The 19,615-nt window shown below is 50.2% G+C and overlaps 1 protein-coding gene across 2 annotated transcripts in view; it reads left to right on the forward strand.

The window, feature by feature from the left end:
• Positions 1–19,615, forward strand: part of PREX1 (phosphatidylinositol-3,4,5-trisphosphate dependent Rac exchange factor 1) — a 192,537-nt gene that overhangs the window by 125,401 nt on the left and 47,521 nt on the right. For both annotated transcript variants that reach the window (XM_061210224.1, XM_061210225.1), the window contains exons 8-14: positions 4,083–4,201; positions 6,076–6,225; positions 8,417–8,564; positions 15,568–15,668; positions 16,206–16,309; positions 16,503–16,552; positions 18,811–18,886. In XM_061210224.1, the coding sequence (XP_061066207.1) occupies positions 4,083–4,201; positions 6,076–6,225; positions 8,417–8,564; positions 15,568–15,668; positions 16,206–16,309; positions 16,503–16,552; positions 18,811–18,886 (748 nt within the window). The remainder of the gene's footprint in view (positions 1–4,082; positions 4,202–6,075; positions 6,226–8,416; positions 8,565–15,567; positions 15,669–16,205; positions 16,310–16,502; positions 16,553–18,810; positions 18,887–19,615) is intronic.

Genomic DNA, 19,615 nt, shown 5'->3' on the forward strand with positions numbered 1-19,615 from the left:
TGTCAGCATCACCTCCAACTTCCATTGTGGCTCTGGGCTTGTCACTTACTGTTTGTCTGAGCCTCGTTTTCCTTGTCTGATTCTGCTGGCCTCCTAAGGTGGTGGTGAGGAACCTTTTCACAGGATGAATGATGGGCTTTCCGTGTGAGTGTGGGGAAGCTTCTCATTGTCTTCCTCCTCCAGCCTGACCTCTCTGAGCCTCAGTTTTCTCTTCTGTAAAATGGGGTTGATAAACCCCTTCTTACAGTAGTGTTTGCTTAAGAGCCAAGCTCCTTACTGTTGAATCCCTGTTCAGCCATTTCTCTACTTCTGTGACTTTGCCTCTCTTTGCTTCAGTTTCCTCATCTGTAAACTAGGATGAATTATCATGTATCTTGTACCATGTACAAGGGCAAACATGTTAAGTGTGCCTGGCACATAGTAAGTGCTCAGAATAAGGAGTAGCTGCTATTGCTGTTAACTTACCTCCACACGTGATGTGTTCCTAATTTGGTGCGATCCCACGGGTGCAGCACCTGGCACATAGTAGGTGCTTTAGCCACAGGCCCCTCCCCTTCCCCCCTTTCCTCCCTGTTCTGGGACTTGATCCTTCTGGTCAGAGACCTCCATCTCCCTCTTTCACCATCTCTGAGTGGCTGGGTCAGTGTGTCTTTTTCTCATTTGATATTTTATTCCCGTTAGTCTGCCTGCATCTGTCTCATGTCCTCCTATCCCCCCATCAATGCCCTCCCTTCTCCTTCCTCCTTGCTTCCTGCCTGTTCTCACTGGAGCCATCCTGAGAGTCCTTCAGCAATGCCAAGCCACTGCCAGCGTCCACCCCTAGCCCTTCCCCACCACCCGCCGTGGGCTGTCTGAAACAGGCACTTTTCCCAGAACACTGGGGTTTAGAAAGCAGAATGTCCCTTCAGGCCTCTGTGACCTCCCAGCCTGGGCCACGTTTGCTCAGCCTTCAGCCACCCTAGCGTGGTCCCTTCCTCCACTGGAGCAGTAGCAGCTGATGCCGATCGTACTGGACACCCAGTGGGTCGTCGAGGGCGCACGCACTCTTGTAAGGCTGTTTCCTGCCTCAAGCCTGCAAATGAGCTGGGCTGGCTCGAAGGAGAGGGCACATCTGTCGCCTGGGAGAACCTGGCAGGCGGCCTCCGTCCCTGCTCTGGGTCAGGAGCCAGAGGGCTGGGCTCTGAGAGGTCTCAGAGGGATTGGGCAATGGTGGATGGAACTCCCAGCCTGGCTCTGATGTAGTCACAGGAAACGCCTAACGCTGGTAGGTGTCTGTCTACGGTCGTGTCTTTGCCTGGGTCATGCCAGGCACTGCCTGTCCGGGTTGTGGGTCAGGGGAGGTCTGTGACTCAGAGTGCTTCTGGTCTGATTCAAAAGCAGAGGCTCCTTGGATGTCAGAAGTGGAAGGGAGAGTTTTAAAAACGCACCTCCCCATTCTTCAGAAGGCGAAACTGAGACACAGAAGAGCTAAGTCTCATGTATCTCGACTGCTTGTTTAACATCTTAGAGGCGTCAGCAGCGTGTAGTGGTTAAAGACTCAGAGACGCTGCTGCTTGCAAGCTGTGTGACCTTGGGCAAGTTATGTCAGCTCTTTGTGCCTCTGTTTTCCTGTCTGTTTAATGGGGATGAAAGCAGTCTCCATCTCATGAGGTGGTTTTTATAGATTAAGATAAAACATGTAACATGGTTAGAATGATGCCTGGCACATGGTATGTAAGGTAGAAGAAATCTAAATCTGTATCTTCCCTTGGGTGTGTCACAGCTTACACTTAACTTGGGTCTAAAACAAGACTCTTCATTTTCATTGTAACTCCTGCTCCAAACCTTTTCCTCCTTGAGTCGTCGTCATTCCCAGTAAATGGCACCATCATTTACCTAGGATCTCAGGCCAGAATCTTAGTTGTCCTTGATTTTGACCTGCCTCACCCCCCATCACCAGCAAGTGCTTTGCATTCTCTCATCAAACGTTGGTCAGAACCTCAATGTAATTACGATAAAAATTCCAGGAGGGAGGTTGTGTGTATATGTACGTAAATGATTTTAAAATTTACATGGAAACAGAAAGAGACAAAAATAACTAAGACAGTTTTGAAGAAGAAAAAAGCTGGAGGACTTTTATTACTGATACCACGGCTTACTATAAAGCTATAGTAATTAAGACAACGTAGTATTGGTGTAAAAACAGAGAAAAAGATTAATGGAATGGAGTAGTGAGTCCAGAAGCAGACGTACATGTAAGCGGTCATTTGAATTTCAACAGAAGCACCAATGAGGTTCAATAAATGGTGCTTGGTCAGTTTGCTATCCAGTGGGAAAAATGAGTCTTGACCCCTTACTTCACACAGGATACAAAAGTCTTCCTCAGATGGATTATTGATTTAACTGTGAAAGATAAAACAATAAAGCTTCTAGAAGAAGGCATAGGAGGCTATCTTCATGATCTGGGGGTAAGCAAAGATTTCTTAAATTGGACAGAAAGTATAATTATAAAGGAAAAATAGATTTATCAGACTACCTTAAAATTAAGAACTTCTGTTTATCAAAAGACACCAAGATGAGAGTAAAAAGGCAAGCCACAGAGGAGGAGAAGATCTTTGCAATCCACTTTGCAAAGGACTCATATCCAAAATATACAGGCAAATTTGGCCCTCTGCCTATTTTTATAAATAAAGTTTTATTGGCACACAGCCATGCCCATTCATTTTTGTGTTGTCTGTGGATGCTCTCATGCCTCAAGGGCTGAGTTAAGTAGTTGTAACAGAGACCATATGGCCCACACAATTGAAAATGTTTACTCTCTGGCCCTTTTTCAGACGAAGTTTGCCGAGCCCTGCTATAAATCATTAAGAAAAAGACAGACAACCCAACAGAAAAATGGTCAAGGGACAGTCATTTCACAAGTGGAAGACACCAGATGGCCAATAAATATGAAAAAGTGCTTGGCCTCATTACTCATCAGGGAAATACAGATGAAATCTTTATTAGAGACACTCCTCTCTGCTGCCAGAGTGGCCAAAATGAGAAATTCAATACCAGTTATGGAGGATGTGGAGCAACTGGAATGTCCCTATGCTGCTAGGGGTGGGAGAATTGATACGGCTTGGCAGTATCTACCAAAGCCGATCGTATGCATTCCTTATAACTAAGCAATTCAACTCCTAGGTAGATAACCCGAAGAAACGCACACTTATGTTCTTCATAAGACATGTGCCAGAACATTCACAGCAGCACCAAACTGGAAGCAACCCAAATGTCCATCACCATCACCCTGTGTGATTCCATGTATGTGAAGTTCCAAAACAGGCAGAGTGAATCCATGAGTTTAGACGTCAGGGTAGTGGTTACCCTTGCAGGGGGTAGTGACCAGAAGGGGGCGTGATGGAGGGCTTTTGGGGTACCTTCTGCCCTCCTGTATTGGAAGGTATATTCTCAGAGACTTTGTTTTGTTCCCTGCCGCAGCCCTAGCACCTAGAATAGTGCTTGGTGCCCAGTAGGTATTTTCTTGAGTGCCTGTTGAATGCGTGGGTGAGTGACTCCCCTGGTCCCAACTTGGTATCCTTCCCATACGAAGCACTGGTCAGATTGTTTGTTGAGTGACTAAATGGGTGGGCAAGAGAATTCACCTGAATGAATGAATGAATGGTGGGTAGGTAGATGTAAGTGGATGGATGGATGGACTTCCTACTCCAAGTTCCTTTCCATTCTGGTTTTATTTCAGGAAGTTCCTGTTTGTTAGACACCCTGAGAGTCTCTACCCATTTGCTAGCCTAGAAGAGTGGGTTTCTTTTGCTTCTTGTTGGTTTCACATCCACATCTCCTGTTGGCTCAGAAGTAGCTCTGGGAGGTCAGCAAGGCTATTAGCCCATTTTCCAGATGAGGAAGCTGTGGCTGAGAGTGGAAAAGTGACTTGCTCAAGTCACCCAACCACCAGCCAAAATGCCATACTTCTGACCTGGTTCCCGCACTTCCTGTGTCCCCGGGCGCCCTTCTGTGTTACTGTCTTGCTTCCCTTTGCTCTGTTGAAGACGGTTGAGCCCCAAGGAGAGGAGGCATAGGGGACATTGACTCCCACTGTCTTTCAGGGTCACTGGGAGCAAGAAATCCACCAAGAGGACCAAATCCATCAACGGCTCCCTGTATATCTTCCGGGGTCGAATCAACACTGAAGTCATGGAGGTGGAGAACGTGGAGGATGGGACAGGTAGGTCCCCACCCATGCCCTGCCTGAGCCCAGCCCCCCTGCTCCACAGCACAGTCTCTGCTGCGGTTCACCAGTTTTTTCCTTTGATCGGGAAGGATAAGCTGTCCACAGAAAAGTGCCTAAAACATGCACATAAAGCAAACCCCTGGGTGGTCACCATTCAGGTTAAGAAATAAACTGCTGCCTGCACCCCAGAAACCCCCTCACACGCCCCTCCCTGGCCACAGTGCCTCCTTCCCCCCAGAAGTAACCACTCTCTGAATTTTGTGATGATTATTTTCTTGCTTTTTAAACATATTTTTACCTCCTAAATGTGCATTGCTAAACATTTTAATTAAAATTTCTGTTTTCGAACCTTATTTAAATGGTTATATGATTACAAATACATATAAAATTACATATATGTATTTATTATTATTATCGCTTCTTACTGTGTTTCTCTGGGTAACACTGGCCCAGAATGTGGATTTTTTTTAATTTTTAAATTGAGGTTTAGTTGATTTACAACATTCTATTAGTTTCAGGTGTACAACATAGTGATTCAATATTTGTATAGATTGTACTCCATTTAGTTACTACAAAATAGTGGCTATATTCCCCTGTGCTGTACAATATATCCATGTTGCTTATCTATTTTATACGTAGTAGTTTGTATCTCTTAATCCCATACCCCTATCTTGTTCCTTCCCCCTTCCCTCTCCCCACTGGTAACCACTAGTTTGTTCTCTGTATTATATAAATGGTCATAAAATATACTGTATATTCTTTTGCATCTTGCCTCTTTCACTCAACCCCATGGTGGTGAGAGTCATCCGCGTTTCTGCATGTAGCTCTCTGTAGCTTGTCGGTTTCCATTGCTGTGTAGTTTTCTCTTGCACAGATAGTCCCCAGTTTACCCGTTCCTTTTGTGAGGGACGTTTGGGTTGTTTCTGTTGTTCACCATTATAAACAGTGATCCTGTGAGTATTCTTTTTTTTTTTTTTTTTTTTTTTTTTTTTTATAATGTTTTTTTGTTTTTTTTTTTTTTTTTTTTATTTTTATTTTTGGCTGTTTTGGGTCTTTGTTTCTGTGCGAGGGCTTTCTCTAATTGTGGCGAGCGGGGGCCACTCTTCATCGCGGTGCGCGGGCCTGTCACTGTCGCGGCCTCTCCCGTTGCGGAGCACAGGCTCCAGACGCGCAGGCTCAGTAGTTGTGGCTCACGGGCTTAGTTGCTCCGCGGCATGTGGGATCTTCCCAGACCAGGGCTCGAACCCGTGTCCCCTGCATTGGCAGGCAGATTCTCAACCACTGCGCCACCAGGGAAGCCCTGTGAGTATTCTTGTGTGTACACCTCTTGGTGTATTTGTCCTTGAGCTTGTCCAGGACAGGGGTTCTGAATTGGTTTTGAGACACAGACCCCTTTGGCAGTCTCACAAAACCTGTGGACCCCTCCTCAGATTCAGGGTATAGCTGGCTGCAACATTCCTGGATAATGTCAGTCTGTTTTCAGAGAGGTTTGCCAATTCCCATCCCAGCCAACAGTTTGTAAGGGCCCGTGACTTGGCATCATCAGGCTTACACCAGGGTTTTATGTAGCCCAAGTGCCAGAATGAGATGGGCAAGGAGGCATCAGGTGTCTCCCTTTGCAACTGAGGGGTTGGGAGGGTTCTTTGCTTGAGGTCTTCATCGCCCCCCAGAGAATAGATAGGAGAGGGAGCATCTGGAGGATAGTAAGTTCAACTCCCACATCCCGATCCCATTGATGCCTCTGCCGCCCTGTCTTTCTGGAGCAGGAGGGGCTGGTCCTGTGACCTCACTCGTAAGCATGTAATGATGAATGTTGGGTTGTATGGCTGAGCTCTTGCTGACCCCGCTTCGCCTCCTTCCCTTGCCAGCGGATTATCACAGCAACGGCTACACCGTCACCAACGGCTGGAAGATCCACAACACGGCCAAGAACAAGTGGTTTGTCTGCATGGCCAAGACAGCGGAGGAGAAGCAGAAGTGGCTGGATGCCATTATCCGTGAGCGGGAGCAGCGCGAGAGTGAGTGGCCGGGGACCTTCCCAGATCCCTGCACCGTATGTGGCTTCCTGCAGTCTGGTCCCTTCTGTAGAGTGAGCTGTGTCTAGGGGAGGGGTGTAGGATCCTTTCCAGACAGGTCAGAGCTTCAGAAAGCAGGTCTTTGAAGGGGCAGGGAGCTCTGGGACCGTTACAACTTGGTGGGATCTCAGCTCATCTGGTTTAGCCCACCAGACAGATGGGGAAACTGAGGCCCCATGGAAGGGAATTGCCCAAGGTCAGGCCAATGTAGTTGATCGTCCTGAGATTCTTTGCTTCCTTCACCCTTGAGGGTTAGTAGTCAAGATGCTCCCTACGTGCCTGTGTCACCTCCACGGTTCTGTTCCCTTCACCTGGGGTTCTTTTTGTTTGACATTCACCAAGTCTTTGGGAGGAGGGTCCGTGGGGGCTGCCCCTGACTGTCGTCATGAATGCTTGGGCCCAGGCACTTCTGAGGCCCCTGGCGTTAGGAAGTGCAGAGCTGGGTGATAGTTGGGTGCAGTTTGGGGGTGGGAAACTCTGAATTGCTGTACAGAGACCACCGTGCTTGGAAGGGGAGGCCATGGTGTGTTTGGGGGTGAGTTGCTTCAGCTTTCCAGACCTCAGTGATGTGGCCTGATAAATGGGGATAAAGTTCCTGCTGCAGAGGGTTGTAATGCTGCTAAATGAGGTTTGGATTTGATGATAAATACTTGAAGATTTGACTCATGATCCTAAAAATGGTACGTACCTCCCAGCTTTACAGAGGAGAAAACAGAGGCCCAGTTTCCTCCATATCTATATTCTGTTCTCTTGAAATCACTACTTGGATGTGTCGTGGACATCTCACACTTACCATGTCTAATCAGAATTCTTAATTTCCACCCTGTCTTCTGCCCCAAACCCACTCATTCCCTTGACTTCCCCATCTCAGTAAGTGGCTCCTTCAGTCATCCAGGAGCTCAGATTGAAACTGTTGGTGTCACCCTGATGTCTGCCGACACCCCAAACTCGGTAGATCAAGTCCCTTTAATTCTGCCTTCCACTTACATGCCAAGTCCATCCACTTCTGTCCTCTCCCTGCTTCCACCCAAGTACAAGTCACCATCATCTCTCAGGAATGAGTATGGGCCCAGCATGGCCAGGTCCATTGAATTTTTTTTTTTTTTTTTTTTTGAGAAGTTAGACATCAGGATTTTTAGGTGACATGTCTTGATTTTAAATGTTGCATCAAAATTTATTAAAATGCCATTAGGCCAGGTAAACAACTGAACTTAGCCCCTGCTGGGGCAGGTTTATGACTTCTGACACTGATCAGGGCTGGGTGTGTGGTCAGGACTCGGGGTGGGGATCAGGAGTGTGGCCTCGCCTGGGTGGGGCTGATCAGTATCTTTGTGGTCAGAATGGATGGCTGTGGTCAGTGCTGGACATATGTGATCATGAGTGGAGTGTGGCCTGAGTAGGCCTTGGTTGTTAGAATCGGGGTATCGCCCAAACCCTGAGCTCAGGGCTGAGTTTCCAGGGGTGGTACATGCTGTGGTCAAGAGCACACGTCTGGAGCCAAGCTTGAGGGTCTAAATCCTGGTTCCACTACTTCTAGATGGGCAACCTTGGACAGGAACTTAATTTCTCTGGACCTCAGTTTCTTCATCTGTAAAATGGGGATAATGGAACTTGCCTTGTAGGTTTCCTGTGAGGATTAAGTGGCATAGAGTAGGCACTATAAAAGCATTTGCTATTATTATTTGTCATTGCTCTTATTGTCAGGATTGGATGGGGTCCAGGTAGAAAATATGGGGCAGTGATTGGGATCATAGTTCTGTGTGAATTGTCTAGAGAAACGGGGAAATTTCCATCCCTGGCCTGGAAGGAAGGTCTCAATACGTTTTCTCATAACCTCAGAATTTGGAAACCCATCCTCAGATAGAAGGGTCGACTGCTTATTACCCTGGGACTTAGCCTCTCTGGACCTCAACTTTGCAATCTGTGAAATGGGGGACTTAGCCACCCTCCTCTACAAGGTCTTGTGTGGGGTCACTGGCAGGTGCCTAGAACAGTGTCTGACATGCAGGGAGTGCTCTATGGGTGACCACTGGCTGTGGCGGTAGTTGGGGGCAGTTGGGGGAAAGGCTTTCAGGAACCACATGCCCGCCTGCTCTGCTCCCCAGCGCTGGTGCTGACCGTGTCCCCTCCATAGGCCTGAAGCTGGGCATGGAAAGGGATGCCTACGTCATGATCGCGGAGAAGGGGGAGAAGCTTTACCACATGATGATGAACAAGAAGGTGAACCTGATCAAGGACCGTCGAAGAAAGCTGAGCACCGTCCCCAAGTGCTTCCTTGGCAAGTGAGTGACCCCATCCTGGCGTCCGCTGTGTCCCTGGGTCTCGGCTGGAGGCTGGAGGTGGGCAGACCATCTGCACCCACGTGGCTTTTCCCAGCCCTGCCCCTTCCGCCATGAGCCCTCCTGGGAAGAGCCACTAAAGCACCTCGAATCCTTGTGGAACAGCCCTTGGAGATCAAGGATAGTGGGGTGCCCATATCAGGGCTTTCAAATGTTTTGATCACAACTCACTGCAAAATGTAAGTTTTATATTGTGACCTGGTACACACATCCATGTAATATATGATTGAAGCCAAAGTTTCACAAAATTTACTGTGCTTGTTACACTCTGAAAATATCTGTGTCTATTCTGTTCTATTCTATTCTATTCTACTCATTTCTTAATTCATTTCAAAAATAGTGTGAGTGAAACCCATGAAATTGATTTCACAAACTGTAAGTGGGTTTTCCACCATGGATTGAAAAACGCTGCTCTAGCATTCAAGCAAAGAGAAGCCCCTATAGATGTGTCAAGCAGAAAGGTATTTAATGCAGGGAGTTGATTTCAAAGGTTTTGGAAGAGCAAATGTAGACCTTTGAATTAGCCTTTTTGGACTGTCATAACAAAGTATCACAGTCTTGGCAGCTTAAACAATAGAAATTTATTTTCTCATAGTTCTAGAGGCTAGAAGTCTGAGATCAGGATGTTAGCTGGGTTGGTGTCTGGTGAGGCCTCCCTTCCTGAGATACACAAGGGGAAGGGGAGGTCCATATGGTTTCAGTACTTAGGGCTTCCAATTTCTCTGTCTGGGAATTACATTATTTCCTAATAATAAAACATTATTACCCCCGCCCCTATTTTATAACCAAGGATCAAAGGGTCAGAGCACAGGTGAGATGGGATTGGATCCTAAACCCTGGTTTAAATCTCATTCACCTGGAGGAGGGAGAAGCAGGAGAAATGCAGTCCCTGTAAAGCCATCAGTCTGTTTCCAGGCCCTACTGTGTGTTAGACCTAGTGGTCGGTGCTCTGGAGAGGGTAGAAGAATGCCCAGGGCTCCTGACCACACGAAGCTTGTGGGGAGAGAAGCTTGCCTGTGAGGCTGGGATTTTGTTGAGAATTTATTAATTTACACCCCACCCGCTTCCCAAAAGATTTTGAAGAGTCCTGGGGTAAAAGCGGCTGTAATTATTATATTGCCATAGACCAGGTGAGAGGTGCCATGGACTAGGGTAGTCACCGTGGAGATGGGGGCAAGTAGTTGCATTCTGGATCATGTGGAAGGTGACAGCATTGGCTGATGGGGTGGAGAAAAAGGGAATTAAGGATCGTGAGCACCTGGAAGGGCTGGAGTGCTGATTGCTGCGAAAGGGGAGACAGAGGCAGGTTTCAGAGGGTGGGAGTAGAGCCCAGAGGCTCCATCTGGATGCTTACACTGAGACAGGCTCCCGGACGGAGATGTCGACTTGTTAGTTGGATATGAAATCTTGACTCAGGGAGAAAAGTCTGGCTTGGAGACCTAAGTGCAGGGGATGTGGGCATTTAGATGGTTTTCAAAGCCATGAGACTGAATGAAATCTGCAGGGGGATGGGTAGAGAGAGGGATGAGGCAGGGACTGGGCTCTGGGGAGGAGGAGGAAGCAGCAAAGGAGACTGAGAGGGAGCGGGCAGAGAGGTGGGAGGCACGCTGGCGAGCGCAGTGATCTGGAAGCCAGCTGAGGGAAGATGCAGAGACCGTTTGGACGTGTTAAGGGCGAGATGCCCAGGAGACGTTTGCATATTGAACAGATGTTGGATGGGCAGTTGGAGACCAGTGTGAAGCCGGGGGCAGGGGGCCAGGGGGAGCTGATTGGTCATGGCTTGAGGCTTACGGTTGGCGGGGCAGCAGGCAGGGGATTTTGGGGTGGTTGGGCCCCTGGGGTTGGCCTGGATGCCTTGGAGTCAGGCTGCCCTTTTGCCCTCAGGGTTAGTTGACCCCAGCTCCATGTTCCCTGGGAGGGTCCGTGGAGGGGAGAGTGTGGGCCCCAGACCTGTGGGAAGCAGGGAAGGGGCAGCCGGGCTGGTCTCCATCAGCTAATTCCTAATCCCTGGGCAGAAAGGAGGTTTTTCTCGAGGAGGGGTTTGCTTCCGGCCCCCCAGGGTCAGAGGACCTCCCTGCCTCTTGCCAAACCCTTTGGAGAGCTTAGTCCAGCTGGATGGGCTAACCTGTCTGTGATTAGGGCTTCAGCAGGGTGTTCTGTCTCCTCAGGAAGGATTAGGGGAGATTTCTTTTACTGCCCATTTGAAACAGGGCCAGGATTGAAGCTGGTTTGGCAATCATCGGGCCCTTAAGGACCAGACTTCCTGCAGGAGATCGTGCTAATAAAAACTCTCCTCCTTGCGTGGCTTTGCTCTGCATCCAGCCCTGGGCTTGTGGTTCTCCTCCTTCCTGGTCAGGACCCAGCTCATCCTCCAGGAGCAGCGGGGCCCCCTCCGATGGAAGGAACCAGCAGCCACAGAGACACAATCTTGGAGCCTTTCTTTGCTCCAGGTGCTGCCATGTGACCATGCCTTTTAATCTTTGTGTGACACTGTGAGGCAGTTTACTGCCATTGTTCCCATTTTAAGGGTGAGGACACTGAGGCACAGAGAGGGAAAAGGTCCTGCACAAGGTCACATGGGCACAAGTTGGGGGCTAGGATTTGAACCCAGGACTTTCTCTCACCACACTCTGCTGCGTTTATCCATTTTTATCTCTATTCAGCACATTTCGTTTTTCCTTGATCGTTACCTGTCTCTACAACTAGATGGGGGACTCCAGGAATACAAAAAGTGTCTCATTTATCTTTATAACCTTCAAGGGTTAGGCTTTGAATCAGACTTGGACTCAAGTCCTGCTTCCCCCGCCTTCTAGCTGTGTGACTTTGGGTAAGTTTCTTAACCTCTCTGAGTCTCAGTAAATGACCAATTAATGAGAGAGAATGAAATGTTTGCCTTGCTGGATTGTCGGAGGATACAGAGAGAAAACACATGTGACATGCTCAGCACATTGTGGGCAAGAGTGATGGAAATGTGATGGAGCTTAAGGAGTGGCCTGTTTCTGCCCTCATCAGAGACAAAACTCATGGATGCCATGTGAAGAAAAACCAAGAAATAAAATCTGTGTATTTTTGTGGAGGCTTCATGGGAGGAACATGGCGTTTGCCCTGTAGGATCCTCGGATTCTAGGGAGACAAAATTGATTCCTTCATCTATCCCAGTCATTGTTTATTGAGCCCTTACTGTGTGCAAGCAGTGAACAGGACAGAGGAAACCCCTGCCCTCGTGGAGATAACTGGCCAGTAGGGGAATCAGAAAGTAGATAAATACAAATAAGGAAGCGAATTTCAGTGACTTGATGAGTGCTTTAAGGAAATGAGTAGGTTGATGTGAGGAGGTGAGGAAAGGGGGTGTAATTTCAGCCAGGGTGGTCAGGAAGGGTCTCTTGGGGGAGGTGACATTTTAACCAAGATCTGGATGACAGGCAAGAGCCAACCATGAGAAGATCTGGGGGAACAACGTTCCTGGCAGAGGGAACAGCAGGCGCGAAAGCCCCAAGGCTGCAATGAGCCTTGAGTAAATTGAGGAACAGCGAGGAGGCCAGCGTGGCTGGAGGGAGTGAGTGGCTGGGGGGTGTCGAGATGAGGCCACAGAGGGTAGCAGGGGCCAAATCAGGCAGGTAAGGGGTGAGGGGTTCAGATTCTATCCCAGGTGCTCTGGGAATCCATTGAAAGAGTTTGTGCAGGAGAGTGAGGCGAGCGAGGATGAACTCATTATACAGGCCCGGAATGAGGGCAGTGTCAGAGCTTTAAGAACTCAGGGCACAAGGTGTGATGGTCTGTCTGGCAGGGCAGTCAGGGAAGGCTTCCTGGAAGGAGAAGGCCTTTGGTTGTACTCTAGGCAGAGTTAGATGTCATTCATTAATTGAAGTCTGCCAGAATGGGAGCACCCAGGTGCAAGAGGCCGCACTGTTTCATCCACCTGTGGGCATAGGTACAGGGTATTAGTGTGTAATAGCTGATCAATAATGATTCGTCAGGCATTGCTGCAGACACCACCCGGAAGCATCTCAGGCAGTGGAGTCACAGGGATGAACATAAAACCCCCAGTTCCTGCCCTTGTGGAGCTCAAGGCCATGGAGGAGACAGGCAAGAGAAATGGGATTCTTGTATTGGGGGTGAGTGGACATTGGATCTCAGCTTGGGGGCTTTCCCGGGAAGACTGCCAGGGTGTACCTGTGTGTCCCCTGTGCCTAGCCTTGGACTTGACACTTGAAATTCATGTTTACTGGGTGCACGATACTGGGGGGCAGGAAGGAAGAGGGATGAAGGCTGACACATGCTAACTCTCAACTAGTCCCCCATTCCCTGCATCTCAGACTCCCCGCCAAAGCAGGCTGACCTGCTCCCTGTGTCCGCAGCGTACCTCACGCTGCTCCCGGTTAGGTCTTTCTGGAAGACTGGATCTCGCTTCTCTCTGCCCCCACCCCCACCAACTGGCAGATTGCCGGTTCCCTAACCTTACTTCTTACTCAGGGCCTTTGTATATGCTGACCCTCCTGCCTGTAACACATTTCCTTGCACCCAGCGGTAGCACATGGCGCCCCACTGACACAGCGTGGTTCGCAGATGTGTTTTCCATGGGCCACACGGTGCTTTCAGAAAATTTTGGATTCAATATCAACATTTAACAGTTGGAAGATTTCACAGGAAATGCTGGATCTCCAGCTTCTCTTGAAAAGTCGTAAGATGCTTTAGTCTTCCCACGCGGCCACAGTTGGCCGCAGTGAGTGGCTGCCGTCTTCAGAAGCTCTGGCTGGTTCAGCAGAGTTTCCACCTGGCCCCTGTTACTCATTTATGAGAGTTTAAGGTCCCTGCATTAGAGGTGAATTTTGTCTGGTTTTGTAGGCTGGATCCCAGCTTAGGATTCAACATGATTTGAAAGTTACCGACTAAATCCAGAAGACCCCTGAATGAACCACTTGCCAGATGGACCCTGCTGAGGCCCAGAGAGGGACAGCAGTTTGCCCAAATTTGCCCAGTAAATTGATCCTCAAAAAGGCTCAAGACTCAGCTCAGGGCAGAAACCTGGGTCACAGTTGCTGCCCTCTGGGCTGCATTTTTCTGCCCTTGCAGCTGCTGTGGGCAACTTCCTGTCCCCCTACCCTGGCCACAGGGCTGCCGGTCCGTGCCAGAGGTGGCCCCCGATGGGACAGCTGGTGGGCAGCCGGAGGCCGAGTCTCCAGCTTCCGAGAGTGGGCACTCAACATCTGTTCACCTCCCCCAGCTGCCGGCAGCTTTCTTTCTGCCTCTGATCTTTGGGACTTCAGGAATAGAACTGGGGGAGGACAGGACCCAGAACAGTCTCTTCCCCACTCGGGGCTCCCGCTCCACAGAATAGATCCGTTTCTTCTACGCCCCACCTCGGCTCTCACTGGGGTTCCCTGAATGCCTCGGCACACACCGCTACCTACACACAGGGCAGGTCTTTGCTCAGCCAAACACTGCAAAGCTAAAAATAGCCCTGCCCCCTTCTGGCCCTGTAATTGGAGGCAGGACAGCTGGTTTTGATAAGCTCCCCACTCTGGCCAGCTGCCACCCGCTTTCACTGTGTGCAGAATGACCACATCCCCAGCTCTCCCCTGGCCCGCTGACCTCCAGTGGGTTGAGCTCTGCATGGAGCCCAAACGCTACTCCGAGAACCAGGACCCGGGCTCTGGCTGAGCCTCTGCCCCTCTGGGTAGTCACGTTGGATTTGCCTCATTTCCTCTGGGCTTTTGAGCACTTCTTTCTTGCTGAGACGTTCCTGCTTACCCCAGAACATTCCTTCTTGTTTGATGGTTCATTCCTTTATTTGTTCGAAAGATTATTGAGCCTTGCTGTGCTTTGGACCGTCTTCCAGGTGCGGGGGGTGTAGAGCTGTGAATCAGACAAAGCTCCCCATCAGCATGGAGGTGACATTCTGGTTCGGGGAGATGGTTGATAAACACATAAATAAATCTGTAAATAGTATAATACAACTCCAGTGATAAGTGCTAAAAAGGAAGTAAAACGGAAAGATGGGGATGGTTTGTGTGGGTGTGGGGTGTCTTGATGAGGTGGTCAGGGAAGGCTTCTCCGAGGAGGTGATATTTGAGCTGAGACCTAAAGATGAAAGAGAAAGGCTGTGTGAAGAGCTGGGGAAGGGTGTTTCTAGGCAGTGGGAACAGCAAGTGCAAAGGCCATGAAGCAGGCAGGAGTCTGGCAATTTTTTTTAAGCAGGGGAAGATGGTGGGTGAGGCTAAAGCAGAATAAGTGAAAGGTATAGGAGATGAGGAGGGGGCAGTTCATGTCAGGGCCTTGTCATGATGTGGGCAGAGTTTGGATGTTTTTCTGAGAGTAACCAGGAAGTCCGCCGGAGGGTTTTAAGTGGGAGAATGATATGACTTGATCACCCTTAGCTCTTCTGACTCTCCACAATCATCTTTTTGGGTCCTTATTTCTTCCTGCTTATTGGTTTCTTCATTCCTTCTGTCTGTCCATCCATCCAGCCAGCCGTCATCCATCTCCCCACTCATCTACCCAGTAATCTCTCCACTTATCACCCACCCATCTGTTCCCCTCCCCACCCACCTGCCCACTAATTTTCCCAGCCGCCTAGTCATTTATCTGTCTGTCAGATCATCCAGTCATCTGCTCACTTTTCATTCATTTATCCACTCATGTGTCCATCCTCTCTCTCTGTCTCTCTCATCCATCCTCCCATCCATCCATCCATCCATCCATCCAGTGAGCCTGAGGCGGGGCCTGGGGTTTGCTCACACCCACCTCTCTGCCACTGGTCTTGGGGAAAAGCATCTGGCCTCAGCACGACCCCCAGGCCTGTGGTGTCCTGAGCTCTGCTTTCCTGTGGGCAGTTCTGGCTGTCACTTCTGGGAGTGGGGGCGGGGGGGCCAGGCCAGTTCAGTGCTGGCCCCGGTGGTCTCAGGACTGGGGGGGTCCTCTCAACTGCATGTTATGTTCCTGGCAGTGAGTTTGTTGCCTGGCTCCTGGAAATTGGCGAAATCAGCAAGACGGAAGAAGGCGTGAACCTGGGCCAAGCCTTGTTGGAGAATGGTATTATCCACCATGGTGAGTGCGGGCTAGGCCTGGGGGGCCGAGCAGTAGGGCCAGGTCAGACCTCAGCGGTGCTGTGCTTCCACTAACTCAGAGGCCATTTCTGCACTTCTGGGTGGCCACCTGTTCCTTCGTGGTTTGAAGGAAGAGCCTACAGGATCGGCTAATGGATCCAAAGTGGGGAGTGAGAGAGAGAAGCACTAGGGGCGACTCGGGCCCATTGTGTAGAGATAGATTCATAAATCTTGACGGTGGGGTCTCACACCCCAGCCTGCTTCGTGATCTAGCTCCAGGGAGATGCTGGGCAGGTGGGCCTCAGGGCAGACTGGAGCGGGCATTTCTGGGCCTCTGATGAGACCGGCAGATGCCCCAGCCCCCAGCTATGGGTCTCAGCGGGGCCCTGCACGTAGCAGGAGGACCTGGAGTGTGGGCAGGGGCTTTGGTGAAATTGCGCTTGGCACGGAGCCTGGGCGAGTGGAGGGTGAGGATGGTGGGCGTGGGTCAGGAGGGGCCAAGGGGGCGCCCAGCCTTACCAGCCCTGGGTCCCTCCAGTCTCTGACAAGCACCAGTTCAAGAACGAGCAGGTGATGTACCGCTTCCGCTACGACGACGGCACCTACAAGGCCCGGAGTGAACTGGAGGACATCATGTCCAAGGTGGGAACCCCTCCACCCTGACCCCATGACCTTGACCCCACAGTCACCGCAGAGCAGGCCTGTGCCCCAGTGGCCTGTTCTCCACTGCCCTCACCAGTCTCCCCTCTCCCCCCACCCTCCCTCCCAGCAGCCTGGATTTGGAGGCCCCTGAAGGATGTGGCCTGATCCCAGACTCCCGGTTTTTCTCTTTCAGGGTGTGAGGCTTTACTGCCGTCTTCACAGCCTCTACACTCCTGTGATCAAGTAAGTTACTCTCTCCAAGCTTCAGTTTCACCTCTGTCTCTTCTCAGCTGTGTGGCCTTGGGCCAATAACTTAACCTCTCTGAGCCTCAGTCTCCTTCTCCATCAGATGGGGCTAATAACTGTACCTACCCTGTAGGTTTGTCATGAGGGTCAAGTGAGTTAATTTGTGGGAAACACTGCAGTGTGGTGGTGAAGGGTGTTAGTTCCGGATCTCAGCCTGCTAGTCAGCAGCTATGTGCTCTTGGGCAGTTATTTAACCTGCTGGGGCCTCAACTTTTCCCTCTGTGGAATGGGGATAATAATAAGATACACCTCAGGGCCTTTGCACTTGCTGTTTCCTCTGCCTGGGGTGTTCTTCCCCTACATATCTCATATCTGCTTCCTTACTTACTTCAAATGTCTCCAAGTCAGAGGGGCCCTCCCTGACCATGTGTCTGAAACATCACCATCTGGAACACGCTACCCTCCTTACTTCACTTTGGTTTTCTTCTTGAAGCTTGTCAGTAGCTGACATGGTTTTCTTCTTGAAGCTTGTTAGTAGCTGACATACTATATATTTATTTCTTAGTCTGTATACTTTCTGTACCCCAGGGAATTGTACACTCACCAAGGGCAGGGAATTTGCTCACTGCTGTGTCCCCAGACCCTTGACAACACCTAGAGCGGTGCTGGCCAATAGAACTTCCCGCACTGACAGAGATGCTCTGTGCCCGTGCTGTCCAATACAGTAGCCACTAGTCACACGTGGGTTTCACACTCTTGAGACTGAAGAGTGTAATCTTAACTCTGATTTAACATTAATTGGTTGAAAATCCGCCATGTACTGGAGAATGCAGTCCAGGGCAAAGGAGCCCTCAGTAAATGTTTGTTGAGTGATTGTTGAAAGGTAATTAACTTCTTTTGCCTCTGTTTCTGCATCTGTGAAATGGGCATAAGAATAGCTCACACCCCTTGGCTTGTCATGGAGATTAAATTTGACTGGCACCTGGCACACAGTGAAGGCTCTATCAGTGCCAGTGATTGGTGGTTGTCTTTACCGTGAAGCTTGTGGCTGTGGATGAAGGGACAGGGAGGGTGACCTGGTCCTCACCAGCTGCAGAGGCCTCTGCCCTCTCTCTCGACAGCTCTTGTCACCTCTCAGGAACGGAGAGGAAGGGTCTTTTCCCAACATTCGCTGGAGGCCAGGCCCAGGGAGCCCCTTTCACCTCCAGACCTTCCCCGTTGGCTCCTCCACTGCTGCCTTTGTGCAGGCCCAGAAGGCAGGCGGTGCCGCCCCGGTCCAGCCTTGGCCCTTGCAGGAGAGGCCTCTCTATCAGCCCCCAGAGGAGGAAGTGGCTGGGCTGGCAGCGGGTCCCCACTTAACGCACACATGACCTGCTGGGCTCCTCAGTTCCTGAAAGCCTGAGAAGAACTCCCCAACCGGCCTTTCTCAGCCCCGACAGGGGCTGGCCGCAGAAACTCACTTTTGTCAGCTTCAAAGGCTGAGAGATTATTGCAGTTTGGCGGCAAGGTCCGCACAACGCTTTGTACCAAGACTTGGCAGGAATTAGATGCTACAACAGGTCAAAGCAAAGAGCCAGGACCGTCACAGCCCCCTGCCTTCTGCTCTGTCCTGATTGCCCACACCAGCCCACGGAGAAGCGTTTCCACGTTGGTATAGTTTTGTTACCTTTAGACACATGAATGTTAACAGCAAAACAAAAGAAAAAAGGAAAGAATTGGAAGTTTTTCTCATTACTCAGAGTAAATCAGGGTTCTGCAGGCTCAGCGTTTTTGACGTTTTGGTCTGGATAATTGTTTGGGGGCTGTTCTGGGCAGTTTTGAATGTTTAACAGCATCCTGGTGTCTATCTGCTGGTTGCTGGTAGTACCTCCGCACTCCACCCCCCAGCCAGGTCATGGCAGCCAAAAATGTCACTAGACACAGCCAAGTGTTCCTTGGGGGGCATAGCCATCCCTGCTTGAGAACCCCAGGCTGGGGAAAGCTTCCAGAGCCTTAGAGCCACCTACTCCTGCCCCTTGATGCTGTTGGTGATGATGGGGTCCTGGGTTGGGACAGACCTGCCCTCAGTGACACTGCGAGTGAGGTGTGGAGTCAGGACTGGACTCCCTGCCTGGTGCTCTCCCCGGCCCCCCTGCCTCTGACCCGTGGCTGGAGAGCCTGGAAATCCTCGGACCCCGAGCTCTCTGAGTAGGGACACTGGGACTGTTTCCCCTCCCTCCTCCCCGATCCGCCCACGGCCTGCTTCCTCTCCACAGGGACCGCGATTACCACCTGAAGACGTACAAGTCAGTGCTGCCCGGGAGCAAGCTGGTGGACTGGCTGCTGGCCCAGGTGAGAGCCCCTCCGAGCAAGTGTGCCCCGTCGTCCCCCTCTGCCCAGGCCTGAGGGGCTAACCAGGATGTGGGCCTTTGAGGTTTAAAAAAAAATTTTTTTTAATTTTTTTTTTTAATTGTGGTAAAATACGCATAATATAACATTGATCATCTTAACCATTTATAAGTGTACAGTCCAGTAGCCCTAAGTCCATTTCCATTATTACACAGCCATCACCCCCATGCACTTCCAGAGCTCTTTCCATCTTGCAAAACTGAAACTCTGTCCCCATTAAACAGTAACTTCCCATTCCTCCCTCCCCCCGGCCCCTGGCAGCCATCCTTCCACTTTCTCTCTCTGAGTTTGCCTGTTCTAGGTGCCCTGTGTAGGTGGAATCATGCAGTGTTTGTACTTCTATGTCTGGCTTGTTTCACTCAGCATAATGTCTTCAGGGTTCATCCACGTTGTAGCCTGTATCAGAATTTCCTTCCTTTTAAAGGCTGAATAATATTCTGTTGTGAGGATAGAGCACATTTTATTTATCTGTCAGTTAAGGGACACTTGGGTGGCTGCCACCTTGAGGCTTTCCTTTTTAAAAGTGGGACGGTCCTGGGCAAACTGGGACAAGTTGGTCTCATCCTGCCATCAAACCGGAGCCTCCATGTGGGACTTGCCGAGTTACTCCCTTATCCTAGGTTCCCAGTGAGTGGGGGCCGGGCAGAGTCTTGGAGAAATCTCTGTGCTGAT

The sequence above is a fragment of the Eubalaena glacialis genome, chromosome 13, assembly GCF_028564815.1.
Source record: "Eubalaena glacialis isolate mEubGla1 chromosome 13, mEubGla1.1.hap2.+ XY, whole genome shotgun sequence".
Taxonomy (NCBI): domain Eukaryota; kingdom Metazoa; phylum Chordata; class Mammalia; order Artiodactyla; family Balaenidae; genus Eubalaena; species Eubalaena glacialis.